This window comes from Girardinichthys multiradiatus, chromosome 18 (assembly GCF_021462225.1).
Source record: "Girardinichthys multiradiatus isolate DD_20200921_A chromosome 18, DD_fGirMul_XY1, whole genome shotgun sequence".
Classification (NCBI taxonomy): Eukaryota; Metazoa; Chordata; class Actinopteri; order Cyprinodontiformes; family Goodeidae; genus Girardinichthys; species Girardinichthys multiradiatus.
This window is the reverse complement of record NC_061810.1, coordinates 21,510,795-21,528,187: the sequence shown is the minus strand read 5'-3', so window position 1 is coordinate 21,528,187 and position 17,393 is coordinate 21,510,795. Positions and strand designations below refer to the sequence as shown.

The window sequence follows — 17,393 nt, the reverse complement described above, 5'->3', positions numbered from 1 at the left end:
GAAATCAAACTGTCCACTTAGGAAGCAACACTGATTGACAATCAATTTCACTGCTGTTGTTCAAATGAAATAGACAACAGGGGGAAATCTTTGGTGATTAGCAAGACACTCAATAAAGGAGTGGTTCTGCAGGTGGGGACCACAGACCACTTCTCAGTACCTATGCTTTCTGGCTGATGTTTTGGTCACTTTTGAATGTTGGTGGTGCTTTCACACTCGTGGTAACATGAGACGGACTCTACAACCCACACAAGTGGCTCAGGTAGTGCAGCTCATCCAGGATGGCACATCAATGCGAGCTGTAGCAAGAAGGTTTGCTGTGTCTGTCAGCGTAGTGTCCAGAGCCTGGAGGCGCTACCAGGAGACAGGCCAGTACACCAGGAGACGTGGAGGAGGCCGTAGGAGGGCAACAACCCAGCAGCAGGACCGCTACCTCCACCTTTGTGGAAGGAGGAACAGGAGGAGCACTGCCAGAGCCCTGCAAAATGATCTCCAGCAGGCCACAAATGTGCATGTGTCTGCACAAACGGTTAGAAACCGACTCCATGAGGATGGTATGAGAGCCCGACGTCCACAAATGGGGGTTGTGCTCACAGCCCAACACCATGCAGGACGCTTGGCATTTGCCAGAGAACACCAGGATTGCAAATTCGCTACTGGTGCCTTGTGGTCTTCACAGATGAAAGCAGGGTCACACTGAGCACATGTGACAGACGTGACAGAGTCTGGAGACACCGTGGAGAGCGATCTGCTGCCTGCAACATCCTTCAGTATGACCGGTTTGGCAGTGGGTCAGTAATGGTGTGGGGTGACATTTCTTTGGAGGCCCGCATGGTCCTCCATGTGCTCGCCAGAGGTAGCCTGACTGCCATTAGGTACTGAGATGAAATCCTCAGACCCCTTGTGAGACCAAATGCTGGTGCGGTTGGCCCTGGGTTCCTCCTAATGCAGGACAATGCTAGACCTCATGTGGCTGGAGTGTGTCAGCAGTTCCTGCAAGATGAAGACATTGAAGCTATGGACTGGCCCGCCTGTTCCCCAGACCTGAATCCGATTGAGCACATCTGGGACATCATGTCTCGCTCCATCCACCAACGTCACGTTGCACCACAGACTGTCCAGGAGTTGGCGGATGCTTTAGTCCAGGTCTGGGAGGAGATCCCTCAGGAGACCATCTACCGTCTCATCAGGAGCATGTCCAGGTGTTGTAGGGAGGTCATACACAATACTGAACCTCATTTTGACTTGTTTTAAGGACATTACATCAAAGTTGGATCAGCCTGTAGTGTGTTTTTCCACTTTAATTTTGAATGTGACTCCAAATCCAGGCCTCCATTGGTTAATAAATTTGATTTCCATTGATGATTTTTGTGTGATTTTGTTGTCAGCACATTCAACTTTGTATAGAACAAAGTATTCAATGAGAATATTTCATTCATTCAGATCTAGGATGTGTTATTTGAGTGTTCCCTTTATTTTTTTGAGCAGTGTATATTTTGTTGGGCTTGGAGTCTATAGGAATACAGAAAAGCTGAATTTAGTCTCCCCTGGTGTTGCAGAGATATCTTTGTATTCTGTTTGGGTCATATTTTTCAGTCTGTTTAGTTTTCTCTATCATCAGTTTTTGCCAACTGTTACGTCACAGTACTTGCTGCGGAACAGCTAAATAAGGTAATTGACTTCTAGCTGATTAATTTTGTGTATGCACCATATTTAGTTCTTGCTGCAAATTTGTAGTACAAGTTCAAAGAAACTCTGAAAGAGGATAAGTTTGGTTCGCTTGTTGGGTGTATTAACCCACACAATTCATTAAACCGTCCTCCAGCATCAGAACTTCTTCGAAGTGCCTGGTTACATTTAATTTTTCATGGAAATCTACCCACATTAGTGAGTAAATTCTTGTTGTCCCCACTTAAAAAACAGTTCTTCAGCAACCTCCTCCAGTATCAAGAAGGATTTGCTGACAGACTTCATCTGATTAAGTTCCTTCTGTCTATGGAAACGATGGATGCAGCAAAGCGGCAAGCTGCAAATAATGCTAAAATGACAAACTCTATTTTAGACATGAATTTATGGTTGATATGACGTCTTGGCCATTATTTTGATAGCAGTAGCATCGTGCCTTCTGCTTATGTTAGCGCTGTGTGCTGCTTTTAGCTCCTTGAGGACAGAACCGTACTGCGTGCTTTGAATATTATTATTACATAAACAGTTTTGCTTTGTTTTTGCCGTTTTTGCCTTGTTTCTGCGGCGCTAGATAATTGGTATCACACTACAAAAATGGCCGAATGGGTTAAAGAGGTGCGCACCTTGACCCGGAGGGGGGCGGGGTGTGATGTGCCTCAATAGCATTTAAAGAGGCCGCACCAAAACCAGTTCCTCTCAGGCGTAACTCAGAACAGGGGTAAAAGAGGAGCCTGTGGAGCTACAATAACAAGGAGCTCAGACCAAAGCATTGCAGTTCCACTTTATATAGACCACAACTGAATGATTTCAGCACACTGTGAACAGCCAGCTTATTAACGATGACCTTTTGTACCTTTGTGACATTTAAGTCAGCGGTCTTTACCATGATTAAATAGGCTAAATTATTCCCGTAACATAAGATTTCAACTTTTGAATCCCTTTGTCTTGCTATTATGCAATGTTCAGATTTTCTAAGAAACTGAATTTGATTTTTAATGATATATTAATATTATATATATATTTAATTCTGTATATTTTAATTCTGTGTTTAATATATCTATATAGCAGTTTGGATTTTAACCTTTTGAACTGAATGACTGAAGTATTAAAATAAAAAATAAAAAAAGTAGATGCACTTGTATATTGTCATACTATGCATATGCTGTCAATGCTCCATTTCTGGGTGAACCTTTTCTTGTTAGATACATGAGAGGTCTGTGCTTTAATGAAAAATAAAAAAATAAAAATAATTCAGAACTTTTATTGCAATAACTTTAAAGATTTACTTGTCATCAGCAATCATCTTTCTTACAGTGCTTTGCTTTTCTCTAACAATGAGAAGTGCAACATTATCCTTTAAATAATTTAAAGTGAATATGAATACTTTTACATTTAGTAGAAATATAAAAAACAAAGCACACACATATTTGAAATGCATTAGTCAAAAAGTCTCATTAAAACAGGAGAATCTCAACAAGCCACAACACATGGCAAGAAAAAAATAATTTTATATTACTTCCAAAATTATATTTGACACTCGGAGAGTAAAAGTAAAGACATGCACATACAACACTTTTTCTTTCAGGCATAAGGAGAGACATTTGAGCCACCTGCAGTACCCGGGACGATTCAAGGCATCAACTGCAGAACATTGCCTGTTTTTACCAGAATTTAATTTGGCCACATCCCTCCTGCAGGTCAGCTCTTGTGTGGCTCCTCTCATACTCATCTATTTAACAAACTGTTGATGGCAGACATTTTGTGAGATTTCCAGAGTCTCTTCTCCCCACTGCTCTTAATTGCTGTGATTCCTAACGAACCAGGTAATTCTGAGCCGACTTCAGAGGGTAAAGCCTATAAAAAAACATTTTAAAGAATGCATTTTTATGCTTGCATTGTTCATGACATGCTGTCAAGGGTCAAAAAACTATGTTGCCAACTTTTTTCATCGATGTATTTTATTTTTTTGAAGTACAGATTTATCTTCATAATTAAAAGGCATAATGATAAAGTGCTACTAACAGTTTTATACATTTCTGTGAACAATGTTAAGATGAAAATATGTCCAAATGAAAAAAGTGATTGTGATTGCTTTTTTTTTTTAGCTAAAAATGTTTATTTTGATGTTTTAAACAAAATATATGCCACTGGGGAGTCTTCTGCTTCCTTAGGTGCTCTAATCTACTCCTTTTATAGCCTAATTGCATTATCTTCATCCACCTCCAGCAATAGACTGTGATCTCTTTGAACAATTAAACAATTAAACATAATGTACTGTGCAAAAGTTTTAGGCAGGTGTGAAAAAATGCTGTGAACAAAGAATGCTTTTAGAAATATTGATGATTATTTATTTTTATCAATTTATAAAATGCTAAGTGAGCAAACCCGCCAAAGTCATTAATATCTTCAGCATAAAGAAGAACAAGACTTACTGGAAGTAGTGAAATGGCCCCCACAGAGCCCTGATCTCAACATCATGGAGTGTGTCTGGGATTACATGAAGAGACAAGCCTACATCCACAGAGGATCAGTGGTTAGTTCTCTAAAATGTTTGGAACAACCTACCAGCCCAGTTCCTTCAAAAACTGTGTGCAAGTGTAGCTAGAAGAATTGATGCTGTTTTGAAGGCAAAGGGTGGTCACACCATATATTGATTTGATTTAGATTTCTCTTTTGTTCATTCACTGCATTTTGTGGATTGATGAAAATAAATGATTAACACTTCCATTTTTCAGTTTGCATGCTCTCCCTGCATGCATAGATTCTCTCTGGGTACTCTGGCTTCCACCCACAGTACAAAAACATGACTGTTAGGTAAACTGGTCTCTTTAAATTGCCCTTTGGTGTGTGCGTGGTTGTTTGTCATGTGTGTTGCCCTGTGATGGACTGGTGACCTGTCCAGGGTGTACCCCATCTTTCGCCCGTATACTGCTGGAGATAGACACCAGCTTCCCCGTGACCCAGTATGGAAGAAGCGGTTATAGACGATGGATGTGGTAGCGTCTATAGCCAAAAGGTATGGCGTTCCACCTTTTCGGAAAATGGTTAGCTGTTAGAAGGGTATTTTAGCTAAAGTTTGATTTTACAGGTGCATATCTATGTATACATTTTTTTAATAAAAAAGCTAATTCTTCAGTGTATTTCAACGTTTAGCTAAACATCTCAGTTTGTCGAAACATTAGATGTTGTTAGCTAACATTTTGCAATAATATTTTAAACTTTTTATAAATTTGTTGGTGGCATATTAAATGACTAGCTTTAAAACAAATATGTATACTTTACAAAAGTCACCACTCAAAATTGGTAGTTAAGCAATCATGGATAACGAATTTACATTTTTATCAAATTGCGAAAACTGTTAGAAAGAATTTACAGGTGAAATTGGTTATATTTACTCTAAACAAATAGATACTATTTTAAATTGTTAGCTACAAAAGTGTGGCTAATGTGTTATTTGTGTAATATTTTTTATTTTATGGTGAAAGGTTTACTTATAAGACAGAGTAGACATTGTTAGCTTGCAGTTTGTGTTAAGAGTTGAAACTATTTCTAAACATGTGGGTGACACTTTAAATCGTTAGGTCTGCATAATGAGTTTAAATTAATTTGCTAAATTTGTAAGATGAAACATTGCCCTAACCACAGGATAAACTATTAAAACTGTTAGCTCAATGTTTTAGTCACATAATAGGAAGTTTTTTGATGCAGGAAAACTATGTATCCACAAAGTAACCTATTATGAAAGCTAAATAAAACAATCCCCATTAATAGGAGTTTGACGCTGGCTTTTTGCTGCCATTTTCTTTCTAAGGGGAAAAAGCAATATGTGGACAATGTTGTTTTTTTCTGGGTTCATTATTAGAAAATGAGTAAATCCTTGTAAATACCAGACCAACACAATCAGGACCGTGGGATTGCTGAGAAGTAATCTGGAGGCTTCAAGCACTTTGTTGGTATCTGGCGGCACTTAGTGGTGAATGTCTGCCACTGAGTGGATTTACATCATTCACTGCATGTGGCTTTGCCTTATCACAACCAAAAGGCCCTATTGGTATTTGGCACATTATTGTTTATAAGAATTATGAGATTTAACTGCAAATACCGATAACACAACAGTTTGTCGGTGACCCACAACCATTATCCACCTTGTTTACCAACAGATGCAAACAATTGCCTGCTGAAATGGAAGCATGATGTAATGGAAACTATGAACCCACTGGGAAAGACTGTCTAACCAGGAATAAAGGACAAAGTATGAAGCAGCAGAGCCCTTATATGCATTTACATGCTGTTGTTTCACCTAACTTTTGTGACTAATGTGTTATTGTGTTTGGCTCTGGGATTTTGTTATATAAACCTTTCTAGCACTACTATAGAACAGAAATGTGTTGGTCTTAAGGATAAAGACAAGTGCCTAAAATGTTTCTGAGCAGCCTAATTTAGCGCATAGCACTTAGAATATAAAAAAAAAATCCAATTTCACAACTTGTCAAGTAAAGAAATCCAACCATACGTGCTGGTCAGGTGAGAAGAATCTCACAAAATGATACACATCCTGGATGTCCACACATTCTCAGGGCCATGTCCGTTTACTTCAGGGTTATTCACTTCATCAAACACTCCACTGTCAATCATCTCCCACTGCCAGCAGACGGAGACTGCACCCGTGCTGAACTCCTTGAAGAATTTCTCATCCTTAGCATCAAGCTTGACATCCTTGATCTCAGAGTTGTCTCTAAAGTCCTCAGTGTCTTTGGAGTAGACCACATTAGGTTTTGGCACCCAGGGGGGCTCCACCAGTCCTGCCTCTAGACGGTGGAAATTGATATTTCTGAAAAATGTGTGAGTCCTTGGGTCGTCATCTCTACTGCTAAAAAAAACACAAAAAACACATCTATAACATTTAACACACTTTTCACTGAATAGGTTAATGTGTAAAATGTAAAAGTGCTTTGAGTGGTCAGTTAGACCAAAAAAGCACTCATTAAACTCATGTACATGACTGTCTTGTTAAATTGGGGTCTTTAAGGATAAGTATGAATCCTTTTTTTTTTCCCCACCAAACAACTTCAATGAGTTTCAAACAGCTGGACTTAAGTGAACAGTTTCAAAGTTATTGTCATTTTCTTCATTTCACACCCAGCCAAAACTCTACATATAGGCCCAAACATATACATACATCCAACTGATAATTGGCTAAATGTCCCATTGTGTGGTGTACTGTGTCCACGCCAATTAGCTTCTAACATAATTCTAGCTGGATATTTGACTACTCTTCCTGGCAGAATTGGTAGACTTCATAAAAACTGGTTGGTTTCCCGGCCACAAACCCAGCTTTTATTCGTAGTCCACATATTTTCAATAGAACCGAGGTCAGGGCTAAGAGAAATCCATTTCAGAAGCTGATTGTTAACCTGATTTTTTAATTCCAAAACCATTTTTACAGCATCTTTTATAGCCTGATTGGGTTATCTTCATCCACCTCTAGCAATAGACTGTGATTCAATTCAATTCAATTCAAAATACTTTATTAATCCCAAAGGGAAATTAAATGTTGTTATAGCTCATATTATGTAGGTTTCCCTTTGAACAATTAAACAATTAAATATAGTGTGCAGTACTGTGGAAACGTTTTAGGCAGGTGAAAAATGCTGTTACCTCTCATGTATCTAGATGCTATTGGAACATCCATCCATCGAGGATGATAGAAAATAATTAGGTTCTTTAACAACTGCCTAGGAAACACCACAGTTCAAGCCTAGTGTAAACTGGAAGACACTGGAATACCAGTGTCATGGTCCACAGTGAAGCCACTTAATATCACCGTAGATTGAAAAGATGAGGGCCAAAAAAGTAGTCCCTGCTTCAAAAACAATACCATCTGGAGAAAGTTTGTGGCGGCACCGTTTCCTTCCACCCCGTCGCATCAGTCAGAAAGCACAACTCAGTGTCTCCCAGTGTTATTTATTATTGCAAACAGAAATTGACGTTTTCCTCATATCAACCTGTCCAGCTTGTGAGTCCACACGCAATCTTTAAACACGACATAGAAGGTAAGAACATTCAGTCTTTCTGCATTAATCCCATCGGGTGACTCCACTGAGGTCTCTTTATTCTTTCTGTTTTATTGTAGTGCTATGTTTTGACCATTGACTGGCTATCCTATCAGTTATGCTCTAATGCATAACTGATAGATTTAACTTTGGACAAAGCTACCAGTGGTAGCTAGGTGGAAGGTGGTGACGTCACAACGTTTTATGGTCAGAGGAGATACAAATTGAGCTACGGGGCCTCAGGGGCAAGAAGAATGTTTGGTGGAATCAAGGTCAGGCTTTTAAAGCTAAAGGCATTGTAGCAACCTTGAGGCATGGTGGTGGCAGCATGATGCTGAGGGTCTCTTACATCCAAGTGTAAATGCTGCATTGCACAAGGTGGATGGAAAAATCAAGGAGGATTTGTCAAGCTCCCTCAGGTAAACTCCTTGAGGGTTAAAAGCAAGGAGGACATCTTTGCTCTCTAAGAAAAACATGAAGGCCCGAATAAAGTTTGTCAGAGACTTAATAAACAAAGATAAAGACTTCTGGAATGATGTTCTTTGGAACGATGAGTCTAAAACAACAGCGGACATGTTTGGCATAAACCAAATACAGCATTTCAGGAACAGAACCTCATTCTAGCTGGAAAGCCTAGAACTGGAAGTGTCATGGTTTGGGGATGCTGCAGCAGGAGCTGGCCAGCTCACCACCAAGAAATCCAACATAAACTCTGCAGTGGATCAGAGGGTGTTTGTGGAAAATAAAAGCCCACTATGAAAAAGCCTAAAGGTTAAGCAGAAGTGGACTCTCCAACAAGACCTTGCATCACCATGTGAGGAGACTTGAGACATGCTGAACTTACAAGAGACTCCTCAAACATTTTGAAGCTAAAAATGAGGAGTGTTGCAAAGTTTCCTCAGATCAGCAAGCGACAGATGGCTACAAGAAGCATTGCCTTATCCTTCCCCCTTAAAAGCTGTTACACTATGATGAAAAGCTGGATGTTTAACGGGGTGTCCTAATTTATTCCCATGGCTGTATATTATATTCATTCCCATGATATGGGCATGTAAACTGCTCCCTGGAACAGCAGATGTAGTCCATTAACAGTTTTCATAATGGTGTTGTCACTTTGAATATAGCTAAAGATGATCTAAGGTAATTATTTTTAAGAAAAGCACTTTATTTTACAAATCTAAAAAGATAAACAACTATTCCACTAAGTTGGTTGAAACTAATTGTTTTTTGTGAAACTAATTTTCAGCCTTTGCTTGGGCATAATGTCATCATGCTTTTGTTTATTAAACACAGAGTAACATGTTCAGAACTGCTCATCAAGCAGCAACACTATTTAGGCTGTAAATTTCAGAATGTCAAAATTTGATATGTGTAAAAGAAGACAAAAACTTTTAAAAGCAATGTGAAGCAGACACATTTCGTAGCTGTGTTATCTTGGCTATACTTATTCAAATGTAGTGTCCCTGTTGCAATGAAAAAGTTTTGCACGAGTGAGAATTGTCTGACACCTGTCCTAAAATACTCTCTCCTAAATGTTGACAGCCGTTGATTGGCTCTTCTGAGCGTGGTTTTCCTTGTCTCTATGACTATTTCCCCTACTGTCACATGATGTGTTTCTTGACACTGCGGACCAGTTATTTTCCAGTGACTGACTGTTCTTACCGGCAGCCAAGGCGAAACACAACCTTCTTCTTGAGAAAGTGGTTGATTATATCTTTGGTTGGACCGTCAAAGCATTTGCCTTCAAACTTGCAATCGTCCTCCAGAGTACGACGAGTCACCTCGTTGTTCTGTACCTTTTCCCTGAAGTCTTTAAAAGGCAAACGACCAGCCACCATCTCATAAATGCTGCACCCCAGAGCCCACCAGTCCACAGATGTGCGGTAGTACTCCTGCTTCAGGACCTCTGGAGCCATGTAGCCAGTTGTACCAGCCTGCAAAACAGGTCAGAATGAAAAATTGCTCTTCATTGATTCAATCAATGAAGATTAATAGGAGGAAAAATTTATAAACACTAATAAAAATCATTATTGTCCTAAGATAGAGAAGATGATGAATGTTAAAGAACATTTCAGATTAAATGGTTTATAGTTAATAAAAGGTTTCTCCGATAATTAGAACATTACATAAGAACAATTGTAAAAAAATAGTTTTAATATGGAAATGTTGATCTGTTTATGGCCTACAAATCATAGCAAAGACTGCTGGCTTGCTGTTGTTTTGTGCACAGTCTTTGACAACCTCCATAATGGGAGTAAGCCTCAAAAGGTTATTACTAAAGATGTTGGCTCCTTACGGAGCGATGTATCCAATCATATTAATGAAAAGTTGAGTGGAAGGAAAACATTGGGTAGAAAAAGCAGCCACAGGGATATCAGCAGCTTTAGGTGCATTGTGAAGCAAACCCAGAGGTTGTGGGATATGATGAGTGCTTCAAGAGACACCACACAGACGTGTATCTAGGACAATTGTTACATACCTTGCATACTCTGTGTTTAGCCACTCCTAAACCAGAGACAATGTCAGTGTTTCAAAAAGACCAGAAAAAGTCCTCCTTTCACATGAAAGTAAATTTTGCATTTCATTTGAAGATCAAGCTCCTAGAGTCTGGAGGAAGAGCGGAGAGGCACAGATTCTATGTTGCTAAAGGAGTATACTGTAAGAGATGTACATTTCTGCATCAAAAATACATTTTCATTTGTCTTATGTAGTATTAAAATTTTCTGAGAAACTGGATTTTTTTCTGATTCAAGTCATAATCACCATAATTATCCCCAAACACCTAAAATACAATTATCTGTGTGGAATGCATAACTTTACCTTTTTAACTTATTACTGAAGTAAATGAGCTCATAAATGATATTCAGATTTATTGAGATGCAACTGTGTTTATAGGAGTTGGAAGGACTAAGCGTAATCTGAGCAAAAATTATTTTAGCAAAAACTATTTTTCATGATTTTTCTTCCACTGAAAACTTAATTTTCCTACATTTTTCAGTGTTAGCTCACGCTACTTTATGAAAAGGCTTTTTACACGTTTACCAGTAATTGCTATGGTCAATAATTGCAGCAGGCGCTGAATTAAAAAAGTAAATCACCTGACTCACCCTAATGAACAAACATGTGAAAGCCATACTGTATCTGGCATTTGTAGGACAAAGATTAGTCAGCTAATGCTAACAAGCTCTACTCAGTCTGTTGTACATTTCTGAGTCAGTGCAGGCAATGAGCGTTCGGTCAGCCACCTTTTAATGAGATAACTTTTGGCTCCACAGGGTCATGGTCTCTGTGCCGACTGAAAGGAGAGCCATCATCCCTGTTCCTGCTAAGATGCTTGCAATGGCAACTGAACTGTGTCGTGATTTTGAAGGAAGGTAGAAAAGGCACCATGTCTGAGGACAAGCTGCCGTGGGGTCTACTATGCTGTGTTTTAAGTAGTGCAGGATATTGCAGCCACACAAACCACATGAATGTCATGTACCAACCCTTTGGCAGCTCATTTTTCCTTTTGGCAGCTCCACAGCCAGTCCCAGGTCTGACAGTCGGCACTGGCCCTTCCCATCCAACAGAATGTTCTCAGGCTTCAGGTCTCGATACACTATGTCCATGGAGTGCAGGTGGAGAATGCCGGTGATAATTTGGGCTGCATAATAAACAACACGCTCCATGCGGATGCCTCTCTGGCCTAACTCATAGATATGAAACCTGAGGTCTCCCCCCGACATTAGGTTCATGACCAGGCACAGGTGGGTTTTGCTTTGGTAAGCGTAGGCCAGGTTCACAATGAAGGCGCTGTTGACCTTCTCCAGGATCTGCTTCTCCACAAGGGCCAGCCTCTCACCTCCTTTCTTCTTCAGGCGCTTCTTCTCCAGCTTCTTGCAGGCGTACATCTGGCCCGTGTATTTGACCTGCACCGCACACACCTGACAGAGAGGACAACACATAGAATTCAATCTAATAGAAGTATTGATGGTTTTTAGCATCTGTTAATATTTTAGCATCCTGAAATGTTTTTTTTCTGCAGTTGCCACACCATCCATTGGCTGCGTTAGTTTAAAGAAAACAACAGAAAACAGAAAATGTTCTAGGATGCAAAAACACAGAACCTGATGTTGCATGAGTCTAAAATTTGTCTTAATTGCTTGTTAATTATTTCTTTTGTGATTTCATTTATGTAAACAGAGGTACACATGACCAAACTGTTATTAAACATTAATAACATCTTATTTGAACCAGTGTTTTTAAAGAGTGAAATTATCATCTAATTATTTAAAAAAAAAAAAAATTATATGATAAGTTAGAATTATTTGTGCAGTTTCTTTAATTCCCACAGGGGCAAGATTATATATTAGATTATACACTACCTCTCTTTATTTGTATGACTATTTAAATTGTAGATTCCCACCAAAGGCAAGAAAACTGAATAAACACACCTGGAATTCTGTAGTAAACAAAAAGTGTGAAATAACTCTAGACATTTTTATATTTTAGATTCTTCAAAATAGCCACCTTTTGCTTTGATTACTACTTTGCTCTCTGGGTATTCTCTCCATAAGCTTCATGAGGAGGTCACCTGAAATGGTTTTCCAAAGAGACTTGAAAGAACTTCCCAGATGTTCACTGAGAGACGGCCTAAGGTTAATATTTTAGTCATCACAGCAAAGGGCGGTTACTTTAAGGAATCTAAAATATTAAAGATATTTATAGTTCTTTTATCATTTTTTGCTTGCTACATAATTCCAGATGTTTTCATTCACTGTTTTAATGGGTTAAATGAGAATCTACGTACAATGTAAATAGTTATGAACATAAAGAAAACCATCAAATGAGAAAGGTGTTTTAAAACTTTTGACCAGTAGTGTAGATATGGCTTAAAATGTTTTGTGTACCTCCACTCTTATTTGGTTACATATCCATTAGCAATCATTGTGTCCAACAACCATGCTTGCAAGTTAGGTTTAAGTTCAAAAGTCTCACCCCGACTCCTTCAAACACACTTCTTGTAGTTTTAATTTAGTTTGTGCACCCAATTCTTGTTTTTGAGTGTTACGGCCAGTGGTCGTATGTGCATGTTTTGTTTTTGCCGGGTCATAGCATTGAGATTTTGACTGTGGACTATGGACTCTTTTTACTGACACAGTAGAATTGTCTTTCTGCTTATGCAGGCTTGGTCACTGCAGATAGGACATCATTAATACAGAGGTTGGACAATGAAACTGAAACACCTGGTTTTAGACCACAATAATTTATTAGTATGGTGTAGGGCCTCCTTTTGCGGCAAATGCGTCAATTCGTCTTGGGAATGACATATACAAGTCCTGCACAGTGGTCAGAGGGATTTTAAGCCATTCTTCTTGCAGGATAGTGGCCAGGTCACTACGTGATACTGGTGGAGGAAAACGTTTCCTGACTCGCTCCTCCAAAACATCCCAATGTGGCTCAATAATATTTAGATCTGGTGACTGTGCAGGCCATGGGAGATGTTCAACTTCACTTTCATGTTCATCAAACCAATCTTTCACCAGTCTTGCTGTGTGTATTGGTGCATTGTCATCCTGATACACGGCACCGCCTTCAGGATACAATGTTTGAACCATTGGATGCACATGGTCCTCAAGAATGGTTCGGTAGTCCTTGGCAGTGATGCGCCCATCGAGCACAAGTATTGGGCCAAGGGAATGCCATGATATGGCAGCCCAAACCATCACTGATCCACCCCCATGCTTCACTCTGGGCATGCAACTGTCTGGGTGGTACGCTTCTTTGGGGCTTCTCCACACCATAACTCTCCCGGATGTGGGGAAAACAGTAAAGGTGGACTCATCAGAGAACAATACATGTTTCACATTGTCCACAGCCCAAGATTTGCGCTCCTTGCACCATTGAAACCAACGTTTAGCATTGGCATGAGTGACCAAAGGTTTGGCTATAGCAGCCTGGCCGTGTATATTGACCCTGTGGAGCTCCTGACGGACAGTTCTGGTGGAAACAGGAGAGTTGAGGTGCACATTTAATTCTGCCATGATTTGGGCAACCGTGGTTTTATGTGTTTTGGATACAATCCGGGTTAGCACCCGAACATCCCTTTCAGACAGCTTCCTCTTGCGTCCACAGTTAATCCTGTTGGATGTGGTTCGTCCTTCTTGGTGGTATGCTGACATTACACTGGATACCGTGGCTCTTAATACATCACAAAGACTTGCTGTCTTGGTCACAGATGCGCCAGCAAGACGTGCACCAACAATTTGTCCTCTTTTGAACTCTGGTATGTCACTCATAATGTTGTGTGCATTTCAATATTTTGAGCAAAACTGTGCTCTTACCCTGCTAATTGAACCTTCACACTCTGCTCTTACTGGTGCAATGTGCAATCAATGAAGACTGGCTACTAGGCTGGTCCAATTTAGCCATGAAACCTCCCACACTAAAATGACAGGTGTTTCAGTTTCATTGTCCAACCCCTGTATGTCCCTCCAAACTGGCTCGGTCCCCTCACTTTTTAAACATACTGCTGTTGGATCTAAACTTTAAAAAAACAGCATGGACTCCTCTCAGTCAAATAATAACAGGCCCATTTTAACAAAAACTGCTTTTCTTAAAGTATCAAGTGAGATCATAATGGCCACTGATATTGGGGAATTTACTGTTTAAGTTTTGCTAAACCTTTCAGCACTCTTTAACACAGATGATCACACCATCTTAACTATCGGACCGCTTAGTTTGGTGTGGATTTCTGGAACTGTTAAGTGGTGGTTCAGATCTTATATGTCAAACAGAAGCTTGAATTTCCATATAAACCACATCCCGTGATCTAAAATGTGGGGTACCCCAAAGCTCTGTTTTGGGCCCACCTCTTTTTGTGCTATATATAAAACCTCTTGGACAGATCCTTAATAAATTTCATAATAACATTTTACCATTATTATTATTTATTTTATTTCCTTTAGACTATTGTAAAACATTTTTCCAATGTGTTAACAAAAAAAGCCAGAATGCCTTCAGTTAGTCCAAAACTATATAGCAAGACTCTTAACTGGAACAAACAGAACATTTTACATCACCCCTGCTTTAATGTCATTGCAATATTTACCTGTTCATTTTAGAATTCATTTTAAGATCCTGAACCTAATTTTCAGGGCCCTTCATGGTCAAGCTCCTGTGATGCTCAGTTGTTAAAGAAACACACTCCTACACAAGCCCTCAGGTAATCAAATCAAAACTTAATAGTCCCAAAGATCAGATACAAAATTTGAGGTGATCACTGATTCCAGGCTGTTTGCACTTTGACAGTGGATTGAGCTTCCTTTGTTTTTACACAGTCTTGAGCATGAGGACCAGCTTTCACAAGTGCGTTTTAATTTTTCATGTAAATATCTTTGTTTTAAATTACTTGCATCATTTTATTATTCTTGGTCTTTTAATTATGTTTTTAGTGTGATGCTCTGTCTTATTCTGTCGGTATTTGCACTAGTGCCTTTCAAAAAGAAGGTCCTAGACTCAAATTCAACCTGGGGTTTTTCTGCATGTAGGTTCCTTGTTCACCTCATGTTGGTGCTCTGGGTACTCTGGCTTCCTCCCACAGTTAAAGAAAATGCATGTTAGGTTAATAGGTCAGTTTAAATTTCCCTTGGGTATGAAAGTTTCTATGTGTGGTTCTTTGTCCTGTTAGTCTCCATTTGGCCATATGATGGACTGGTGACCTGTCCAGGATGTACCCTGCCTCTCGCCCATCGACCGCTTGCCTCTATGACCCTGCAAGAATAAGCTGGTGTAGACAATGGATGGATGTTTTTGTTAAGCATGTTAGGGTTTTTATTACTAAAAGGTGCTATATAAATTAAATTTACTTATTCATGAAATGATTTCCTAGTAGTATCACACCCATCATTCTATAAAATGCTACAGCTGGGAGGAAGTGCTTTGAGTCTCACTCCCAGACTGCTGTGTGCACTCAGTTACTGATTTTCGATTATTTTATATTGTACCTTAGAAACTCATTCATTTCTTCAGTTACATGTACTTAAAGGTACATGATGCATTATTTCCTTGTAAATTTAGTTTCATATATTTTTTTAAATTGCTCTGTATTCTACCTAGAACATATTGATTCTCATGAGAAGTTTTGTACCAACCTCACCGAAGCCACCTCTGCCCAAAGTCCTGAACTCGTAAAAATATCTATCAGTAATCTGCTGCCTCTCGCACTCCTTCCACTGCAGAAACCTATAAAAGAAAGGGCTTTTCATATACTCCAAGAAAGGTCTTTCTTTCAGGAACTTTCTAGTTGCTTCTCTCATCAGCTCCATGGCTGCCTCGCCGTTTTTGTCTGAATGAGACAAGCACAGCTTGACATCCTCTGCTGTGAGGTAGGACAGGAAAGTCTGAGACTGAGGCTGACAAAACTTTGACAGTATCCTCTGGTTGGCCTTTTCTTTGGTTCCATCCTCAGCAAAGCTCCAGTCACTCAGCTCGTCCAGGAATTTAGCGGCAGCCACACACTGTGGGTCAGAGGTCAAGAGAAACTGCTGAAACAACTTCCTCCCAATAGGCTGTTGCTCACAAAGTGACTCATAGGTCTTCTCGGCTGCTGCCCATAGAGCAGAGAACCTCTTTGGCTTGGGCAGCATCAGGGGTACTCGCTGCAATCTCAGTTTGTTGCGATCACTCTCCAAAGCCCTCAGGTATGCTGTGTTGTCCACCAATCTGTCCAGACCAACCAGGTCATCCATGGGTGGATGTATCCTGTGGTACACAGCAGGTAAACTAAGAACATTTAAATTCACCCATCTGGAAATGTGAGGCACGAGAGAGCCAATCAAGCTCCCATATCCTGATCATTCTCCCGTTCTTGTCCCACCAAGCTTTGCACGTTTTTGCAAAGATGGCACATGGGAAAGCAACTTATGTGGTTTGAACTTAAGAGGATTTACACCGGTCTATTCTTAGGAGATGCAAAGTGGCTGAGTGCAACGACTGAACTGCCACTCTGACATGATAAGCTGCCGGCTCCAAACGTAAAGTTAAGATTTTCAAAGATATGGAGACCACTGAGGATGTAATTACTTTATGCACACGTTTATGATAGACTTCTTTAAAGTATTCTCAAATTTTGTATCGTGAATCAGTTTTTTTCTGCATTAGAACATTCTGTCCAAAGAAAATAAGACCTGTGCGTTTCCCTATCACAGTACCTACCTACAAAGTACTTCACTATTTTATTCAGGACTGATAGTCGGTCCACCTAAATTATAACTATTTTTAATTTATACAGATTTTGGTACAAAACACTAAAGCTGCTTCTTTAATCACATCTGCCCTAGGTTAAACAAGGTTGACGCACCCTTCCAGCCAACTGCATGTCTAAGCCAATTATCCGAGTAAATCTCTTCCCCTCATTGTCTCCAATTCATAGGGCTTTGAGCTGGCCAAGTGAACAAAAACTAACCTTTTTGCCCTGAAGATCACTGCTCAAATAAATGTTAAATGTTTTCAAATACAATCAGCAGGTACACGTTGACAGTGGAACTATGCCAGCCTGGCATGTAATCTGATGCTCACAGTATAATGGGTAACAAGGTTACAGGTCATGTAGAGCAGTTTTGCAGCCTGAGCACTTACAAACTTAAATCCAACCTGTTACCAATCAGCACCATA

At 39.7% G+C, this 17,393-nt stretch overlaps 1 protein-coding gene across 2 annotated transcripts; it reads right to left on the bottom strand.

The window, feature by feature from the left end:
- Nucleotides 1-2,927: 2,927 nt before the first annotated feature.
- Nucleotides 2,928-16,577, bottom strand: grk7b (G protein-coupled receptor kinase 7b). 2 transcript variants are annotated; one of them, XM_047391418.1, is made up of 4 exons: nucleotides 15,872-16,577; nucleotides 11,225-11,662; nucleotides 9,402-9,673; nucleotides 2,928-6,556 (listed from the first exon to the last, which is right to left on the bottom strand). In XM_047391418.1, exons 1-4 carry the CDS (start codon nucleotides 16,466-16,468, stop codon nucleotides 6,223-6,225), a joined length of 1,641 nt encoding a protein of 546 aa, XP_047247374.1. In that variant the 5' UTR covers nucleotides 16,469-16,577; the 3' UTR covers nucleotides 2,928-6,222. The 2 variants fall into 2 exon arrangements, with proteins under 2 accessions (XP_047247374.1, XP_047247375.1); XM_047391419.1 differs by having other exon boundaries at nucleotides 2,928-6,553.
- Between the last annotated feature and the right edge of the window lie 816 nt (nucleotides 16,578-17,393).